Source organism: Catharus ustulatus, chromosome 5 (genome assembly GCF_009819885.2).
Source record: "Catharus ustulatus isolate bCatUst1 chromosome 5, bCatUst1.pri.v2, whole genome shotgun sequence".
NCBI classification, from domain to species: Eukaryota; Metazoa; Chordata; class Aves; order Passeriformes; family Turdidae; genus Catharus; species Catharus ustulatus.
Window position 1 is genome coordinate 31,055,899 of NC_046225.1, and position 20,293 is coordinate 31,076,191.

The window sequence follows — 20,293 nt, forward strand, 5'->3', positions numbered from 1 at the left end:
GCCTCACTGCCTGGTTGTTTGCTATCTTCTGGCTATGTGGTTAATGATACAAGCAGCAAGGTAAAGCACTGAACTCGAATGAATTATTCTTGGCTGACAGGAATCTGTACTCTGTCTCTTGCTCCATTTGTTACTGTTGCCTTACTGGTGGGACTCTGCCAGGACAAACTTTGCACAGCACTTGTGTCAACTCAAGCAGTTTTTAAGATCAAGTTTGTAACTTGAGTGCAACTGATGCTCTGCCAAGAAGTTTCCGAGTGCTGCAGATCCATTGACTCCTATTAATCACTGTAATTCACAGAGCTCAGACAACACCTCTTGCCCAAGTTGCTTGTGTTCATAAAACAAATTATGTCAATCTTTTATACTGTTATGTACGCAGAATTAAGAAGTATAAACTGTAAGTTACTTGGCTCTCTATACAGCAAATGATTCAGCTTACTTTTTTTTTTTTTAAATTGTGTTGCTGCCTTACAAAGCACTGTTATGTTTATGCAATGCTTTAGATGAACAAGGCTTATGTTATCCCCTTGTGTTTTACAGAAGATACTGATTTGGAAAAATTTATTTATTTTATGGTTGTGTTATATTAATTCTTACGCAAACACCAAGGGATGAAGACCAACCATCTTATGTTTGTTCATCCTTCCCAAATGGCTTGGACAAACAGGTCCCAGGTTGCCACAGGCAGCTTGCTCTGTCCACTCACTCCTAGCATATGTATCTAGTTATTTAAACCACACGTTCCCTAATACTTAATGCAGTAAAGATTATAAACCAGCTATCGACAGAGGTGGTCACCATTTTTTGCATTCACACATAATGCAAATTTTGTACTTAAATTAATATTTGAAGTCAGTCTTAAGTGCTGTTCAGTTCTTATGTTATGGTGCTAAATTAAAAAATACACTGCAGCCAGTGTAACTACATAGCTATTTCCTGAGACAAATAGATAGCATATTTCTGATAAAGTTATTTTTTTATAGCCTAGTTGCAGCAAAATGTCTTCTGAGAATTCTTATGGGTTGCTGAGATAAAATACATGCATAGACAAGTGTGTGTTTGGTGTATATTTAGCTTTCATTGGACAATATTTTATTTTTTAGAATATGGTAGTGATTCTTTCCAATGCATGTTACATTGCATGACCCTCTCTAAGTGCTATCTTGACATTAATGCTTCTGATTTTTTGCTTACCTCTCTCTTTTAATAGAAGCATCTCAAATACTACCTACTTTTAGACAGAAGTAATGCGTTTGCTAATATGGCAAACTACCAATACTTTTACTCAATATATACAAAAATGTTATATAAAAAAGGCAAAACAGAGGAAAAACAATGGAGTGATCACCACCTGGACTGTTACAATGTATTGTCATTGCCATTTCATGGAATGCCCGTAACTGATTGTATATGCAAACATCTGTCTTGCTCCTTCCTTTGAACATGTACTGAAAATGGATTCAGCAAAGGGAGGCAGAAGGGGCTGCAGCAGGAGGTGCTCAAGGAGAGTTTGAGGACTCATTGAGTCTCTCTCTACATTGACCAGGAATCAGCTATGACTGAAGAAATTATGAGCTCTCATCACTGTTTTTTAATGCTTAAAGATCATAGAATTTCCTTATATTTTGTTTTCATATGTCTGTGTTATCCTGCCATAATTTAAAATGGCTACTCCTTTTCCCATCCTGTGGTGTATTGGAAGTTGCTTATTGCCCTTCCTTTTGAAAGGGAGGTATTTCTCACTTTTCCAGCCACAATCTTCTCTTAGTTATACAAGTCAATTCTTTCCATCTTTCTTAAGGGTCTATATTTTCTACATCAAACTCCATTGTTCTTGCCATCCTCTTCTCTACTCTTTCCACATTGTCTTCATCTGTCTTGGAGAGTGGTGCCCAGGATGTAATAGACAAAGTTTTTCTGCTGCTGGATGGAAATGAGGGATTCAATGCCATGTAGAAAGTCGCTATTAAAAAATTTGAGTATAAGATTTGCTCGAAAGAATTTCTTATTTGTAAGTTTGGTCACCAAAACTGAAATTCAAAAGTTCTGCTGTTTGCGTCACAGAAACTCCACATGATTAATTTTAGTGCATTAAGGTAATTTTGAATTCTGGCTCCTATCTGCCAGCATGCGATTAGTCTTTCCAGGTTCTCATTTCTCAGTTTAAGACGTGCACAACCTATTCCATCACCCCAACCATTAATGATAATGCTGAATAGGATGAGATGAGCAAATTTGTATCAATGTTTGTCCTAAACCAGCCCTTTGCACTTTCCAGACAGCTGTACAGTGGAGTAAACAGCAGCACGAACCGAGCCACGTGGAGGCATGGGAGTAGCTTATGGTTACAGGTTTGCGTTTCACTGGACTTGGCAGGTAACCAGGATTGGGGTGTTCAGGAAGGGAAAAACAGCTTTTACTAAAGAATTGCACTCTGCAATGTGTGTCTGCAAGACATTAATAGAGAATAGGTTTGCCGTGGGACAACATTGTGGAATGTGTTCAAGATATGTTGTTTCTCCTAAGTTTACAGCTCTGGCTGGCATTGATCAATCTGCATTGATGAAAGCAGAGTGTTTGAGAAATAGAAGTGAAAGAACATTTTCTCCATACTTGGGAATAATTATCAGTCAAAAATGATAAGCATGTGAAGGAAATACTGTTGCATTCTACTGAGCCACAAATCAGAGACAGTGGGGGAAAGGTTGTGCTGGGATGTGTGAAAAATAAACGCAAGTTAAAAGTACGGTGGGAAGTGATGACACAGTTCTTTGTGTTTAAGAATCTGAACAAATGCGGTATTTAAAAAGAAAAAAATAATCTTTCCAGCACTATCTCATCTCTTTGTTTGCAGTTTGCAAGACCTTGAACTCTGTTCCTCCCCCAGATACAAATGTCTGATTGGATTATTAATATTGCATCAACTTTAAGCTTGTTTGTTTTAGACTGGAGTCACCAAATTTTAGTTTTCTTAAAACCAAATGTTAATTTCAAGTGCTAGTTAGACAGCAAGTTCAGTTCAGAAAATCACAGAACACACACTTCAGCAGAGGACAAATTTTGGTTCCAAGTTTACTTCTGCTCTTCACCTTCCTTTTATGTGTCTTTATTCACTTATCTCTTGTTATGTTATTAAATTGGGTGAGGAAGAGATTTTTGTTCAATGCTGGCAGAGTAGCCAGCACAGTGAGGTTCTGGTTTAGGGCACTGGGGGCTTCACCTCTACAATGTGAGTTGCACTTTGTTAACCAAAACTGTAGCTGCTGTACTGCATTTCACTGTTATACCTGTGAGTTTATCGAAATTATTTCATACTATAATTTTATGAGATTAACAATACAACATCTTTATATAGAAAAGATACAGTAATTTCACGAATACAAGCCGCAGCAATTTGACAAGAATTTTGGTGGAAACCTGGAAGTGCGGCTAATACTCGGGGACGGCTAATATGTGAATAATTTTCTGACATTTACAACCCCAGACGTGCCAGCCAGGGCGCCGAGCCAAGCACCTGCCAGTAAAAGCCAGCATTTCACGATTGTTACAAAGTGTTACTCTGTTGCCCTGGCTCCCTACAGGCAGTACGGGGGGCGGGGAGAGAGGCGGGAGAGCTCTCGTCTTCCCTCCTCTGCCACAGCCCGGGGGAGAGACGGGAGGGCCCCGCGCTGCCATTGCCGCGGTTCGGGGAGGGGGGAGCTCTGCCCCCGCCCTCCGCCGCCGTGGCGGGAGCAGGGGGTGCTCCGTGCCTGGCCGGCGCCACGGCATGAGTGGGGCGTGCTCTCCATGCCCGGCCGGCGCCGCGGCGGGAGCGGGGCCGGGGCAAGCGAACCCAGAGGCGGCGGCCAGCCCCGAGCGGCACCACCGAACTGGGCCACCTAGCCCCGTCAGCAGCCCCTAGCGGGCTGAGCCTGCACAGCCTTAGTTGAACCAGTAAACCCCCCTCCATGAAGCGGTTCTGTTAGTATTTGGCAACTTTGTTGCACGCGGGTCCTCGCTGCAAACGACAGAGTGACTTATATTCAGGTGCGGCTTATTATTGGACAAAGAACGAAATATTTGCCAACACCCAGAGATGCGGCTTATACTCAGTGTGGCTCGTATTCGTAAATGTACTATACTTTCCTTTTGAGTACTTTGTCTCACAAAGGTCACAGCAGAATCTGCACAAATGCAGAACAGGATGACTGGGACTACAGAGGCATAGTGCACCTATTTCTCATTAGCCATGAATTAGTACCAAACAAAAATGAAAATTACTTGATTATTTGGCAGGAAGTTTGAAATTTGCACAGGGAAATGCTCCTTCACATGATATGTACTTCAGTTCTTCCATACTTCATTGCTGCGGGCTGGGATTCACAGAATCTACAAAAAGATTATTAAATGCAAGGACAAAGATATCTTAGGAAGTCCTGGGCTATAAAAATTGGAAAGTTGCATTAATATTCTGGGTAAATTATTGCACTGTAAACTTGCTTGTAAGCTTAGATTTTAGTTTGTTGGGGGAGGTGGGTTTTTTCAGGGGCAAGGGGTTTGCTGATGATGTTTTGTTTTGTTTGTTAATGTTTGTTTCTTTTGTTCTAATAGCTCTTCCCAAGAAGTCTTTTACTTTCTCTTTGAAACTTTTCAGCATGGCATGACCTGCTTGGATCTTTGACTCATTATAGGCATTCTTACATAGGTAGAAGCCATGTGTGCTAGGCGACTCCTAGTCTGCAATTGTTGGACAAGTGTTGGGAAGCTTCAAGTGTCATTTATTTGCAGTCAGAAGTTCACTGAGGTCTTTCTTCAAGTTAGGAAACACAAGACAAACAAATTGATTTGTGATGATTTTGTAATCAGAATGAGAGCCTGAGCAGTAGAACGGGTGACACTGTCCAAACCACTTGTGTGTGTACTTTTTCTTTTTCATAAATGATTTCATGCAGGAAAACTTGAAATTTGACTTGGGTGAACAGGTCACTTCCAATTCAAACTTTTTTTGGATTCATGCCAGAAGGTCAGTCTTACTTACCTGTCCTCATCAGACCATAACGTTTCAGAGAGCCCTATAGTGAAAACATGCAAATTCTTGGCTCTGACTGTATCCATAAATCATGTTGCAGGCCACCTCTGCCTTACATTGATTTTTTTTGCCCATGTGAATCACTTAATCTCAGTCCAAGTAAATTCAGTTTGTCTCTGCTCTGCAACCTTATTGCAGCCAGTCCAGTCACCCCACATCCACCTGGGGAAAGGGAGGTAAATGAAAAGGGGGTAAGAGTGAATTAAGAAGGATGATTAGCAATTCCCGTGCTTGGTCATGAAGGCCATGACAGTTCATTTGAATGCCACAAATATCAGTTCCAGGAAGGTGGGGTTTTTTTATTGGTTTGGTTTTTTGTTTGTTTTTTCCTTCCTGCTGTATGTAACTGTTTGTCTTGTATTCAGCCCAGTCACAGAACATTCTCACTGTCTACTGAAGGTTAGAATCCTGACTTTCATGCATAAAAAGTATTAAAAAAATAACTAAATAAAAGCTCAAGGGCACACACACTTGGTTTTCATAGCCTTGCTCAGTTATCTGCAGCATGACCAGCGAGTTATGTGTATGGTTAGATCTGCTTCTTTGTGGTTCTGAGTGTTCAACATGAAAATGGGAAATGAAGGTAATTTTGAGAACAAAGCAATACCAGAATTTAAAATTAAAGTTATGTTCTACTTTCAGATACATTCACATTGAAGACCTTTTTTCATCAAGACTTTTTTATGATTATGCTAGTAGGGAGAGATGACAAAATGGCTATAAATCTCTGTCAGGGTATAAAGGACATCCAAATAAAAATCAAGTCCCTACAGTGAGCCCCAAATTCGAACAGCATGGCAAAAGCACATTTATTTCTAAGGGTGTCTGCAGCCATGCCAGAGTTCAAGACTCTGAACTGATCAAAACCTGAGGGCTCTTGTAAGCTGCACTATCATCTACACTGCCAACAATTTCATAATCAAATCATACAAACCAATTTAATTATTTTACTACCAAGGTCATTATACACTTTGAAACTTTACTTAGATACGATGAAGGCAACCAGAAAGAGGAATGAATGATCTGTATTGTCATTGGTTTTATTTCAGGGGTTTTCAAGTCCTCATCGAGATATTTTTACCACTGATTTTGGAGAGTTTGAGATCTATTGTAGTTGCAATGGTTAGAGTGCTGAATTCAGCTTGTGTGACTTAAATGAATGGATGAAAGTATTATCCATAATACTACCCACTTTTCGGGAATTGGTCAGTTTACAGCTTTGGGACTGATCAGCTAAGAGGTCCTTAAACAGGAGTTTGAAATGTTGGAAACACTGAAAAGAACTTTCTAAATTGGTCTTGTCTGGCTGATTTATTTGAGTGACTGAAGCCTGTCTGTTGCTGAATCGAAAGGGGAGTTTGTATAGTTGTTGGTTAGACAGTACTCCCAGCTAGATTTCAAGTGAGTTTGCTAACCCTGGGAGAATAAATGGTACTATTACTTCCCAAATAGAGAGTTAATGTTTTGTTAAGTACAGAGTGTAAAAGGGCTCTGGTACTTCAAAGTCCTTTGCCTACTGGGTAGGCAATGTAAAGGCTGCCAGTTAGACACCATTGCATTGGAAGTTTATTCTCTGTATTCCACAGAAGAAAATAAAACTGCACAAGGAAACACATACTAATGTATTTTGTGAGCTTAAACGTTCCATATTTTCCAACTGTCCTTATTTTTACTAACTTCACATTCTTTCTTTGTGCCATGAGAAAAGATAACAGTTTGATTTCATTATGCAGGCTCAGTCTGGATGTTTCAGATGAAGATATACATGAATGACAAGATAAACCTTTTTCTTTTGATATATATGGGTGTGCAAGATTTCTACATTTGTAAATCAAGCTGTTTGAGTGCAAATATGTGAAAAGTGGCTTTCAACATTTATTTTCAGAAGTCTTCACTTTCATCTCTCATTGTCTGCATTGCTGAGCACGTGTAGGTGTGTGCAAGAAGAGGATTATTTTCTTCTGTCAGGTTTTACATCATGAAGAACTCCTTGACCTTGGTTGGTGGGTTGCTTCAGTGAAGTCCTACATTTCTTGAGTCTCAACTGAATTTCAAGGTGATTTGTGTAAAGCCTGACAAATGACATCTGGCTGAAGAAGGTATCCATTCCATCACACATATCCTACATCTGCATTTTTTACGAGCAAACTACTTTCAAGTGACTGGGACAGCTGAAAACACCACACAGACACCACTTAGCAAAATAAGTCTTGCAGAGAGCAAATGATCAGGGTCACAGAGGTCCTGAAGTTTTGTTTGCAGTGAAACTGAGCATTAACTTTTTTTCAGAAAGGGTTGGCAGGCAGGAAAAAAGTGTGTACTAGTTACATGTTACTTCATTGTGTATTAAGCTGATGACCAGATAGAATTGAGTAACTTTTGTCAATAAATGAGAGAGAAACTTTTGGGCAAGGAGAGAAAATTAAGAAATTATTCGGAAATAAATACTCAGAAAACCAGCATGAGAGGTTCATAATGCTTTTAGTTCTTTACTTAATTTGTGTACATTTTTTTAAATGATATATACTACTTGAAATCTCTTTGAATAACCACTATTTAGTCTACCACAGTAACATGTTTTTCCACTCCCCCCTGCACCCCTTTTCTCCTCCCATGTGTCTGATTTTTCAAACTTAATAGTGTTCTGATGCCAAAGGTTGGAGGTTAAAAAGCTACTTTAACAATTCCTGCATTTATTAAACATTGCCCTTTTATCACACACAGACCTCTTATTGACTTACACCTTGCATACTACACCTTACACCTGCATCCAAAGAAGCAACTGGTGGAAACCTTGCAGTAGAAAGCACAAAAATCTTGTGCCATAGGACAAAAACAAGAATGCCATCCATTCATTTTTTAACTGGCAGAGAAAACCACAATCCTGGAGAGCCAACAACATGAACTTCCTGACCTTTGTACTGTGATAGTTTCTGTAATTATTGAATAGTGGGGATGGGCTGAGGGCTAAGGAGGAGAATTTGGGGGTTGACCTCGGCAGTGAGAGAAGGCTACATATAAGGGAGCTGCAGCAGGAAATACTACAGGGTACTTCCCCCAGTGTGCAGCTCAGCGAATTTGGATCCTGAAATCATGAGCCGCTGCCCCTTTGCGGGAAAGAATTACCTGTGAGTCCTTCCTCTCTGTTTTGCTTTATAAATTCAATTCAAATTATAAAGTGTTAGTGCAAAATATGTAATCTCAGAGAGGAATTACTATTATTATCAACAAATAACTGTAGCTGTAGCTATCATCTAGCTATTGCTAAATGAGTAGAGATCATACAAGGACTTGTCTGAGCACTTGTTATTGGATGAACTAAATGGGATTTTACCAGCTGTTACTGTGACAAGAGGAATTTCAGTTTTTATCAAAAGTCTCCTTTACTGGTTCTGTTCATCAAAATAAAGTGCTGTTTGAATTGTAGATGCATCTGTTAGTAAAAAGGCAGGTATATTCATAATTCTTTAATTAAATAGTTTACATATTTATTTCATTTTCTTCTTAGATTTAATTTTAACAAGCTATCTTTGGAAGATGAAAATGATGACAAATCTCAAGAAGGAATAAATAAAGCCAGCAAAGGTGGGCTTATCTATGGAGAATACCTACAAGTAAGTTTAAGGACTTCATGCTTGCTATTCTGGTTGCTCTTATGACTTGAGGAAGGACCTGTGATTGACACTTCCCCCAGAAATCAGCTAGTAACTAAGAGAGGTGTCCAGGTTTAACAGGCACAGGTGCTTGTTTCTATTGGGACTTCAGGGTGCACTGTGGAAAGACTTCACAAACTGCAAGGAAGATGGATATTTTGGGGGATTTGGTAGGGAATTAATCCACATTGGTAAGCCTAAACTGTAAAGTGGTACACCACTAAAAGCTTTCTTTGGTCTGACAATAATCACATGGCAATTTCTGCACACCAGCAGGCTCTGTGCAACTTCCTTGAAAGTCTGAAATACTTGGATGGAAAAATCTATTTCAGGAATCTGGGGAGTAGGATGATGACTAGGGGGGAACATTAAAAAAACAAAAACTGCAAAAACTAAAAGTAATTAAGAAATAAACAAAAATAAAATACCATAGGTAATAAAAGAATCCAGAAGTTATTTTGTTGTTTGCTTTTTTTTTTCCAGACAGCATGACCTGAAGTGAGAGGAAATAACTGTGCTTTTGAACTGATTTGTTACCATACTCTTTAGAATCTTGCAAAGTTTATTTGAAAACAACTATGATTAGATTGTAAATTTGACTAAGAAAAAATATTTAGTAATGTCAGAACTGAAATTATTATTACTGCCTCAAATCACAGACGAGCAACAACATCTTATGCTAATGTTGTTGTATGATTACTTAGAATTTTACTATGGGAACTCTGTTTTCATGGGACATGGCAGTATAGATCTAAAATTTGGAAAACACGATGGATATTTTATTTTCTCTATTTTTAAATAAATAAATAAATATTTTAAAACACCCTTAAAATTATTTTCAAAACTTAATTATTTGAGGTACCTAAATGTTTCATTTCAGGAAAGATTTTTTTCTAATTAAGAAGTAAAAGTCATACCTGAGACAATTGAGCCAAACTTCTCACATAACCTACTGTGAGGTCTGTATGTGTATTTTTAAAAAATATTATTTTTAAAAATTAGCTGTAGGCAGTAAGACTGCCATTACTAACAGTAGAATTGAGAGCTTTACAGAACAGTTCTTACCTTTATTTTAAAGCTGAACAAAATATTGAATGCTCAAGAACTTGAGAGTGAGAAGAAAGGGAAAAAAATCCATGATGAGCATCTTTTTATTGTGACACATCAAGGTAAGTGGAGGAGTGCAGTGATGGTTGACCAACACTTTTGCCATAAGGAGTTATTTGATGTTGACACTTGCAGTACACTATTTGTTTTCATTTTTGGACACTTACATAAATTGTAAGGCAGTAATCAGCTCTATACTTGTGAAGCCATAAGTATAACCTTTGGATTTGGTAAACCAAGATATGCATGGTTCTATTCTTAGAGAAATTAAGGTAGTGAAAATCTTGATGTCATCCAAGCAACAGGCTGCCTTGCTGGTTATTGTAGGCAAATTTTGTGTGTTGCTTTGTGTCTTCTCTGAAACTTCGGTTTTAACCTTCTAGAATCTGTCTAGAAATCAGCACACCAGTTAGGCACTCCCAAATGCCCCTATCTGCCTGTTTTTCAGACCCTGGCCTGATGTTATTTTCTGTTATTGACAGAAAACACACCTGTAAGCAGGTGTGGAGTTAGATTTTACTGAAGTATCAGATCTGGATTTTCCCCTTCCTCCTTTTGCAATGAACAATCTGTAGATCAAATAACTGATGTGTACAACATATTTTTAAAAATTCTGTCAGTATTCTCAACTCTAGATTATTTTGTCTAATACTGTAGGTAAAGGACAGAACACTGTAATAGGTAATAAGTGTATGTGTCAGCATCTTATGCACTGGCAGTGTCCATGTAGGCTATTCATTTCAAATCAACATGTAAGAATTTTTCTTTCTTGGTGATAAGAAGAACAAAGTAACCTTGAAGTTGATTCTAAGAGTGTCTTTCTTCTTGTAGCATATGAACTTTGGTTTAAGCAGATTTTGTGGGAAATGGACTCTGTGCGAGTGATCTTTCAAAATGGTCATGTAAGTTAAAAACAAATATTATTTTTTGGGAAAATTCAGCCCTGATTTTCTCTTTCTTCCTGCCTCTCAGGGTATAGTTGGGTTTACTAAAGGAACATGTGCTACTTTTAGAAACAGCATTAAAAGACCAAATAAAACTTGGCCGAGTGGGTCTTATATCCTGATAGTACAGATTTTTGATCAGCAAAATCTTATTTCCTCCTGAAGTATGCCTTTTGTGTAGGCAATCTTCTAAGGACAATTTCATTCACTGCAATGTTCTCATACTCTCCTGCTAGTGCTGGGTAAGTGCAGAAACTTAAGTTGGAAATGTTCTACCACAGAAAAAACAGGTTCAGAGACAAAACTGAAAAGCAGAACGCTTACATGTATTTTTATGCTGAAAAGTAATTTCTGCCTTTTTTCAGTTTCTGAAGTCTACATACTATTTCCTTCCATCTAATATCTGCTGTGAGGAGAATTCATTTTTGTGATTGTGTAACAGTAAATCCAACACAGAAGCAAGAATCCAAGGCAGTGCAACACTGTGGGAGAATTTCTGAAAATTACAAATATAAGCAACTCTTCCCATTTGTCCAAAGCTAAACACACATTATAAAAATAGGCAAGAATGGAAAACTTTCAATTGATTCTACATCCACAGAAAAATCTGACTGCATGCAGTTCGAGAAATACCTTGAGTACATCATTAGCATGTGTCTAAGAAAATTTGAAACTAGACCAGACTGAAAGAAGAAACCTTCTTTTCATAAGGTCCAATGAAAATGTTTCTGTTGTCCACTATTTTCCTAATTTAATTGGCTTTTTAGCTTAATATTTTATCAAATTATAACTGACCATAATCAGTTCTTAAGAATTTTTTTTTTTACTTCTTTTTCTTTGTGAAAAATGAAGTCTTGCAATCAGAATTTAAAATGTCAATGTTAAGGTTAAGTACACAGCCAAGCAATTAGGGAAATTATTGTCATCTGCTATTTTTGGTGGTTTGATATTTCCTGGTTGCATGTCCAGATTTTAGAGAGAAGTTTAATCCCATTGAAACTGAAAGGAATTTTAGCAGACAACTCTGCAGGCAAAGTGTTTCACTTAGTGAAAAAAAAGGAACTTCTGTGTTTTCCATTTAATATTTTCTATTTCCCATCAGTTGTAGTCTTTTCTTCTCTGCTTGCTAACACACCTTTCTGATAAACATGTTTTAGATGTGCTCTCCTGATGCAGTTGTCAGATTATTTTGCTTCTCAACTTTTAAGTAATTTCCATACCTGCCTTATGGCTTATAGAACAGAACAAGAATAGAAATTTTTCTAGAATAAATTAAAATAGAAAGCATATAATTTTCATATTATATAGTATTAAGTTACAATAATATTTTAATTATTAAAAATGATAAATTATTTTACTTTAGAATTTAATTTCTTTGACTGCTATTTTAGTAAAAAAATATAGAAAATAAAAAGATCCTGTATGACATGCCTACCTGTACCGTAACATCAGTCAGAAAAAAATGGATTTCAATCTTTGGAAGTTAGAGTTTCAGTTTTAAGTTAAAACCAGAGTGCTCTATTCCATATGAGATTCTGACACTATGGATTTCACATGGGAAGGTCTTGGGAACTATAATGATGTACAACAGTGAAAAGATGTGAAATAACTAGGTAGAATCTAGAGAAAACACCATTCTGGTTATGCTCTATATTTTTTCTACAGGTAAGAGATGAGAGGAACATGCTGAAGGTTATTACTCGAATGAACAGAATTTCACTGATTCTGAAATTACTTGTGGAACAGTTCTCAGTTTTGGAAACTATGACTGCATTGGACTTCTTTGATTTCAGGTAAAGACTTATTATTCCTCCACAGCAATCCACAAGCTGGTAGTTCCCATCCTTAGAACTGATTGTGAATTTTGCATGTGTGATGGTGTCTGTCAGTTCACTTTGGAGAGGCAAACATTAAAGTGCAAGGGTCAAATTATGAAATTCACTTTTACTTTGAGTCCAGCATGTTCTGCAAAGAAGTACAAGTGAATTGTTGATGCTTTTGTGTAGGGTGCTGCTGTTTCAGGGTCAAAAGTTAAAACACTAGAAACAACAGAAATAGCTCATGGTTCTGCTAGCAATTTAGTTGGAACTTGGTACTGCAGATTGAAGCCTTGTTCTATAGCAGATCATAAAAGTGCTTGGGGGAGAAATACGCGCTCTCTCTAGATTATCAAACAGGTATTTCAGCTACCTTGTTTTGCATGGTTTTGCCTTGGATCTGCAGTGCTGAAGGCTTCAAGTGGCTGAAGGAAACATTGCTGTCCCTTGTCCTTTCTCCCCAGTAACGTCTGCTATTCAGCAGCAGCTCAATGTATTTCTGGGCTGTATGGTGGGTACCTCTTCTCTCTTCTGCTCAGGCTTTCTCTGGGATCCTTTGGCTTGTCTCACCTCTCCCATGGCATATTTTCTCTTCCCTCACTACATCTAGGTCCTTTCACCACACTACCATGTGTATCCACTGTGTAACCATGTTTCATCCACAGTCTTCCTTCCCTGTTTTTCTCCTGCTTGTGTCACTTGTACATATATCTGTTAGCCTTGTGACCTCAGTGCCATCCAGCACTTCTGCACATCCCATCCAATTCTGCATTTTGGTACCCTTTCCCTTCTATCTTTTAATGTACCCTATTAAAAAGAGCAGGAAACTAGGATTTTTCTTCATTTGTTTGAATCTAGCATTACACTACAGCAGGGGAAATCCATGGGCTAATCATCTGTTTTGATCCATACTTGCTTCAGCTTTTCAAACACAGACTGTCATTTGATAAGTAAACATAACATTAAATCAATGATTTATCTCTGTCAAATCTTGTACTCTAAATTCAAAATGCATTACAATTATCTAGCAATGTGGGATTTCAGGTTACTTTCATTAGTAATTGTTTGTCAGCATGGTCATACAATTCAACTCTTAAGATTCCCATTAATGAATCCCTCAAAAACAAAACCCACTGGAAGTTTTTTCTGAGCATTATTATACTCTATAGAACAAGGCAATATACAATATTGCACATATATATATCTTACATGTATAGACTATTATATTTAATAATATATATGAATTATACCGTATATCAAGACTATTTAAAATGCATTAATTGGCACGTTATTGCTGTGAAAATTTTTCGTAACAGCTTTTTGGGATGCAGCTGCTTAGTCTATTTGGAAAAGAAATTATATTCACTAACATTGCCTCCTGTACATCACATGCAAAAAAGCTGCTGGTTTAAAGCAGAAATTCACACACTTCGGTTTGCACTGTGTATGCACAAACAATACAGAACTAGAAAATGAAATTATGTTGTATGTACACTGTAGTTACATCAAAATTGCTTGGTTTTTTTCTTTTTCCTAAATGCAGTCATATTAAAAAAAGTCCTCAGCTAGCTATATATTCTCCAGATGTGAAATATTGGGGTTTTTTTGAGAAGAAGAGAAACCCATCATTGTGAAGTAACATCCTATATTTTTGTATCTTCTTTTCTTCTGTTCCCAAAGATACCACCTAAGTCCAGCCTCAGGTTTTCAGAGCCTGCAGTTTCGCTTGCTAGAGAACAAGATTGGTGTTCCCCAAAGTCTGAGAGTCCCTTATAACAGAAGGCATTACCGTGATAACTTCAAGGGACAGGATCATGAACTACTGCTTCAATCAGAGCAAGAACCAACACTACTACAACTTGTGGAGGTAACAATGTCTGTTGGACCTTGCTTTGTTTTCCCTTATCTCCCAAGAATGTCCTTCATTAGTGTCAGCAACAAATTCTCCTACCTTAAGAGAAACAAGTACATTGGCAAATTCTCTGTTAATTGTGTTTTGGATTCTTGACAAATCGGCATGAAGTCGTTAGTAAACCAACTGATTTTTCTCAGCATTTCCCTTTCGTCTGAAAATTCTGGCTGTTTAACTGGTAAATTGCATTGTGGAAGTGTGAACTAAGAATGTAAATACACTGTTTCATTTGCATTGTTTTTCATGACTATAAGCCCTTTTGGGAGGAAAATTTAAAAAATAGTCCTGTTAGGGATGACTATTAGAGAGGTTAAAAAACTATAGATGGCTCTATGTCTTCTGAGATTTATCATTACTATAGTCTTATATATATGTGGAATAAAATTTGTTTTTCTGTAGTTTGTTTTTAAGATATCCTTAGAACAAGCCAGCTTTTGTCTTCCAACATTGGCCATGCAATTTGGAACCTAAGGGGGTTGGTATGGCACCATTATGCAGGTGTAAATCATCCACATGGACATGCTGAATTTAGCAATAAGCACTTCCACTACTACTACTACTACTATTATTATTATTATTATTATTATTATTATTATTATTATTATTATTATTATTAAAGGCATGGCTGGAAAGAACTCCAGGACTTGATGCAGAAGAATTTGATTTCTGGGGACAATTTGAAGAGAATGTTTTAAAAGGCCTAGAAGAGGAATTTGCCTTGATACAGGTATAGAGTGTACTCTTGAACTACCTATAAGCAAAGACATCTGGCAAAATGATATTCTGACATAAATTTAACTTCTAGCTTACTCAAAGTTTCTCACTCCACTTAATCTTCATAGTCATTGTCTGCAAGAAGCAGAAAAAAATGCAAATGCTTCAGGAAATAGGAATATTTTAAAAATTTGACATCTAAGACAATTTAAAGCATGAGATACATGCATGATTTGGATTGCAAAAGGGATGGATTACTATCAATGGAAGGGCTGAAGTTGATTTTACTGAAACTACAACTTCACCTCTGGTTAGTACTTGCATCTACAATCTAGAATAAATAGAAAGTTTGGACCCCTGAGCTGTGGATATGGAATGTCACTATTAACAGCTAGTTTCTGTTTAACAGTATATGGCAATTTGCTGCTGTGTAATCATTGAAGTGCACTGGCAAACAAGCACCAGAAAATCCCTGACTATTTAAGACCTGCAGCTTTAAATAACATTTTTTAACTTTTCCTTTTTAATGAAAAAATAAGAATTTATCAACTTCCTGAGAATATCTGTTTATGACTTTCTAACTTTTCTAAACTTTTTAATTTACATATTTCTTGCCCACAACTCTGCAAGGCTGTTAATTTTTTGCCTTGAAAACAAATAAAGCAGAATTCAAACAAATTATGATTGAATTTTTTAAGGTCTCTAGACCAAAAAATGCGAAAAAATTGCCAGTTTGTTTGAATATTCATTTATCAGAGTTGTGTTGGAATCTATTTAATTGTACATTTCTTGGTAATTGTATTTTTCAAAGGACAGTGACTCATGTATCTTATTTGAAAATATACAGTAATTTCACGAATACAAGCCGCAGTAATTTGACAAAAATTTTGGTGGAAACCTGGAAGCGTGGCTAATACTCGGGGGTGGCTAATATGTGAATAATTTTCTGACATTTACAACCCCAGACGTGCCAGCCAGGGCGCCGAGCCGAGAACCTGCCAGTAAAAGCCGGCATTTCGCGATTGTTACAAAGTGTTACTCTGTTGCCCTGGCTCCCTGCAGGCAGCACGGAGAGACGGGGGGGCCCCACACCGCCATTGCCGCGGCTCGGGGAGCTGACGGGGCCCCCAGCGCCACCATTGCCACGGCTTGGGGAGGAGGGAGGGAGCCCGTGCCGCCATTGCCGCGGCTCGGGGAGGAGGGGGGGAGCCCACGCTGCCATTGCCGTGGCTTGGGGGGGGGGGGGCTCTGCTCCCGCCCTCCGCTGCCGTGGCGGGAGCAGGGGGTGCTCTGTGCCCGGTTGGCGCCGCGGCATGAGTGGGGCGCACTCTCCGTGCCCGGTCAGCACCGCGGTGTGAGCGGGGTGCGCTCTCCGTGCCCAGCCGGCGCTGCGGCGTGAGTGGGGCGCGCTCTCCGTGCCCGGCCAGCGCTGCGGCGGGAGCGGGGCCGGGGTGAGCGAACCCAGAGGCGGCGGCCAACCCTGAGTGGCACCACCGAGCTGGGCCACCTGGCCCCGTCAGCAGCCCCTAGCAGGCTGAGCCTGCACAGCCTTAGTTCAACCAGTAAACCCCCCGCCATGCTGCGGTTCTGTTAGTATTTGGCAACTTTGTTGCATGCGGGTCCTCGCTGTGAATGACAGAGCGGTTTATATTCAGGTGCGGCTTATTTATGGACAAAGAACGAAATATTTGCCAACACCCAGAGATGCGGCTTATACTCAGTGCGGCTTGTATTCGTGAATTTACTGTAATTCTTACATCTAAGATGCAAACTTCAGAGTATTTATTTAAATAAAAGTTGCATAATGAGTCATTCAAATGCTTAATTTTCCCTGTTGAATTCTAAAACTTTTCTTTGTTTTAAATACCAAAGGCAAAAGCAGAATCAGAAGAAAAAGATGACTTATTGTCTGAATTCCAAAAACAGAGAGACGTATTACTTTCATTATTTGATGAAAAACGCCATGAACATCTGCTCAGTAAAGGTAGATTGCCATGTGTTAATATGCCCTTTGTATGTTTTACATGTTACTTAAAAATGTTTGTTACAGCATTAAAGTCGCAGGAGGATGAGCAACAAACTAGGGACACTTGTATTTTGCAGGAGAGAGACGACTGTCCTACAAAGCACTGAAGGGGGCCTTGATGATCTACTTCTACAGGTAATGTAAAATGTGTCTTTGATGGTGACTGGCAGGAGGAGAGGTGAAGGTTAAGAACAGTAGCACAGGTTCGGTTAGGCTGGAATGGACTGTGGGGAGCAATCTATTTCAGCCCTCCACAGGAACCCTGATCAGTTAGATATAGCTCAAAGGTCAAACAAGGCTGATCAGCGCTATGTCCAACTGAATTCCGAAAATCTTCAAGGTTGGAGATCGCACATTCCCTCTGGGCAGCTGTTCCTTGCTTGACCAGATGCTGCTTCTCAGACTGTAACTAGTAAATGCCCTGTTCTACCTGTCCTAGAAAGATCTGCAGTCCTTTTCCAAGTTCAAAAATAAAGGGGCAGATCAAGACTTACACAGTAGAAGCATTTGTTAAAATATCTACTGATATTTCAGTACCAATTTAGGAAAAGTATACTTTAAGTCACTAAGCAGTGGTGAAATTCAACTTTGAAAAATACAGCTTATGCTGGGAGGTCTCACTGTCTCTTCTCTTTCATTTTCCAAGGGAGGAGCCTCGTTTCCAGGTTCCCTTTCAGCTTCTTACCTCTCTTATGGATCTTGATGTGCTCATGACTAAATGGAGATGTGAGTTTGACTTTTTTGACTGTGACGCTCCCTCTTCTAGATGCAAATAAATTGTTCTCTGAGTTACACCCAGTCTTAGAATTGAGCTTTAGAGTTCATGCTTTAGGAATGACTCTTTTTGTTTGTACTTTAGCCATGAGGAAAGAGAAAGAGCTGCTTCTATTATCATTAGATAGGTATAGCTACCACTACTATGACCTGTTTTAAGTGTATTGTCTTCTTTAAGGGACAGGTATCTATTTTTCAATGTATCCCAATAAGTCATGACTTGTCTTTATATGCAAACATTCCTTCTGCCTCCTTCCCTATCTAGACATACATAAGTGAATGTATAATTCTGTGTTAACAGAGCATAGTAATGTGTAATAATTAGTGTGCTTATTCTGAATGAACAATAATTTTATATTAATTGACTGAAGAATGACAGAATTAACTCCTGCATTGCTAAAGACCTAATAGTTCTGTATCCCTGTAAAGATCTCTGAATGACCTTTAATAAGTGTGACACTAGTTATATCTAAACACTGAACATCTGCCATGTTCTCCTCTTGTATCATTTAGATAACCATGTCTGTTTGGTGCACAGAATGATTGGCAGCAAGGCTGGCACTGGAGGCTCATCAGGTTACCACTACTTGCGCTCAACAGTGAGGTAGAAATAACCTGTTTCCCGTGTTACCTGCAATAATGTAGTTCATAAATATTCTAATGCTGGGAAACATATTTCAGATGGCTCACTGGAGGCCAAAGGGCTGCTGATGCTCTTCTGGGACTCTAGCATCTCCTCCTGGTTGTCATACATTTATTTATCAGTACCATATAAATTCCGAGCCTTCTAGGGCAAAAATAACTCCTTTTGCTCACTCATGCAGTGGCATTTATAATTCTCAGTCGAGGTGTACAGGCATTACAGTGATAACAACAGTATTAACCCTGCATTGTTCAGTTTGTGTGCCAGCTAGCCCAAGCTAATGAGATGACACAGGCCGCAAGTGAGCCCCAGCAACTGTGTAACTGAGTTTCTTTAGTCCCTAGCATGACCTCTAATTGCACAACCTCCTTAAAAGAGGATCTTTGAGTTTAGTCTCAAAGAATTCTGAACCACCATGTAGTGCTGTGAGCAGCTACTATCACAACCAATGGAACAGAGGGTAGAGTAGAAAGCAGATGGTTAGACTGATGTTGAGGATTGAATGTACACTGTCGTTTTTAGAAAGCTCTCTCACTCCTCCTTAATGTCAGGTTAACATTATTGTTCCTAGATAAATTCTGCTAGAGATCAAATTCTGCTAGAGATCACACCATATGGACTCAGCATTTTCAGAAGAAAGATGTTACTATAGATCCCTATTGAGCCTAATCTGCTATGCCCCAGTAAGTTAGGACTGGATTCTTGCTCTGCAATATTCAGGAGGGTTAGTGCAAGGAATCTTCTTATTTGCATGAAAATGAATGATTACTGAGGATTTATAAATTACAGTCTTCTATGCTGATAAAATTATTGTTCCTATTGTCTTTTTCAGTGACAGATACAAGGTGTTTGTGGATTTGTTCAATCTTTCAACATTTCTAGTGCCAAGACACTGGATACCAAAGATGAACCCAAGCATTCATAAATTCCTCTACACAGCAGAATACTGTGACAGCTCCTACTTCAGCAGTGATGACTCTGACTAGCCTGCCTTTCTAGGCTGGAACCTTCTGACTTTCACCTTGAGTGGTACCCCTTAGCCATTCCCACAAAGTATGTGGATGTGTAAATATGTATTTATGTATGACAGCTTTGTGAATAGTACAATTGGCTTGTGAAAGAAATTAATTGCTTGTAGAAAAAATAAATCTGTATTGAGTTAGCCTATGTTAAGAGTAAAATTATACACCAATTCAACCCAGTGACCAATTTAACTCTTAGCTGGCTTCTTAAAGCCTACACCTAGAGAAAGGGAGAAAATTACATGCAGTTGTTATGACCATGACTTATTTGTACATATTTTTGTATTTGCTGGTTTGCCTAATGGCTGTTACTAATTTATGTCTAGTTGAGGACATAATCAGTTTCATCACCTTCAGAAGAGTATTCATTTCTGAGCTCTAGTGCAATTTAAAAAGGAATTTTGGGTTAAAGGTTTCAAAACCTAGATTCAAAAAAGTAAGTCTTGAATCTATAGAAATCAAATCATCTTGAACTTATAATACATCAAGAACCATGTTGCTATCTCTTTACATGTAAATGTAAATCCCTTACATAGAAATACTGTTAAAAATAGCGAATAGAAGTATTTTGCATGTCAAATAAAGCAGTATTAAAGCTCATCTTTTGTTA

General features: G+C 38.4%; 1 protein-coding gene across 1 annotated transcript; it reads left to right on the forward strand.

The window, feature by feature from the left end:
* Nucleotides 1-5,635: 5,635 nt before the first annotated feature.
* TDO2 (tryptophan 2,3-dioxygenase) lies at nt 5,636-20,065 on the forward strand. Its single transcript, XM_033060852.1, has 13 exons — nt 5,636-5,654; nt 8,133-8,199; nt 8,580-8,685; nt 9,803-9,893; nt 10,663-10,733; nt 12,441-12,568; nt 14,273-14,459; nt 15,124-15,231; nt 17,091-17,202; nt 17,322-17,379; nt 17,891-17,970; nt 18,532-18,622; nt 19,494-20,065. The coding sequence occupies exons 1-13, from the start codon at nt 5,636-5,638 to the stop codon at nt 19,645-19,647; spliced, it is 1,272 nt and encodes a 423-aa protein (XP_032916743.1). The 3' UTR covers nt 19,648-20,065.
* The last annotated feature ends 228 nt before the right edge of the window (nt 20,066-20,293 follow it).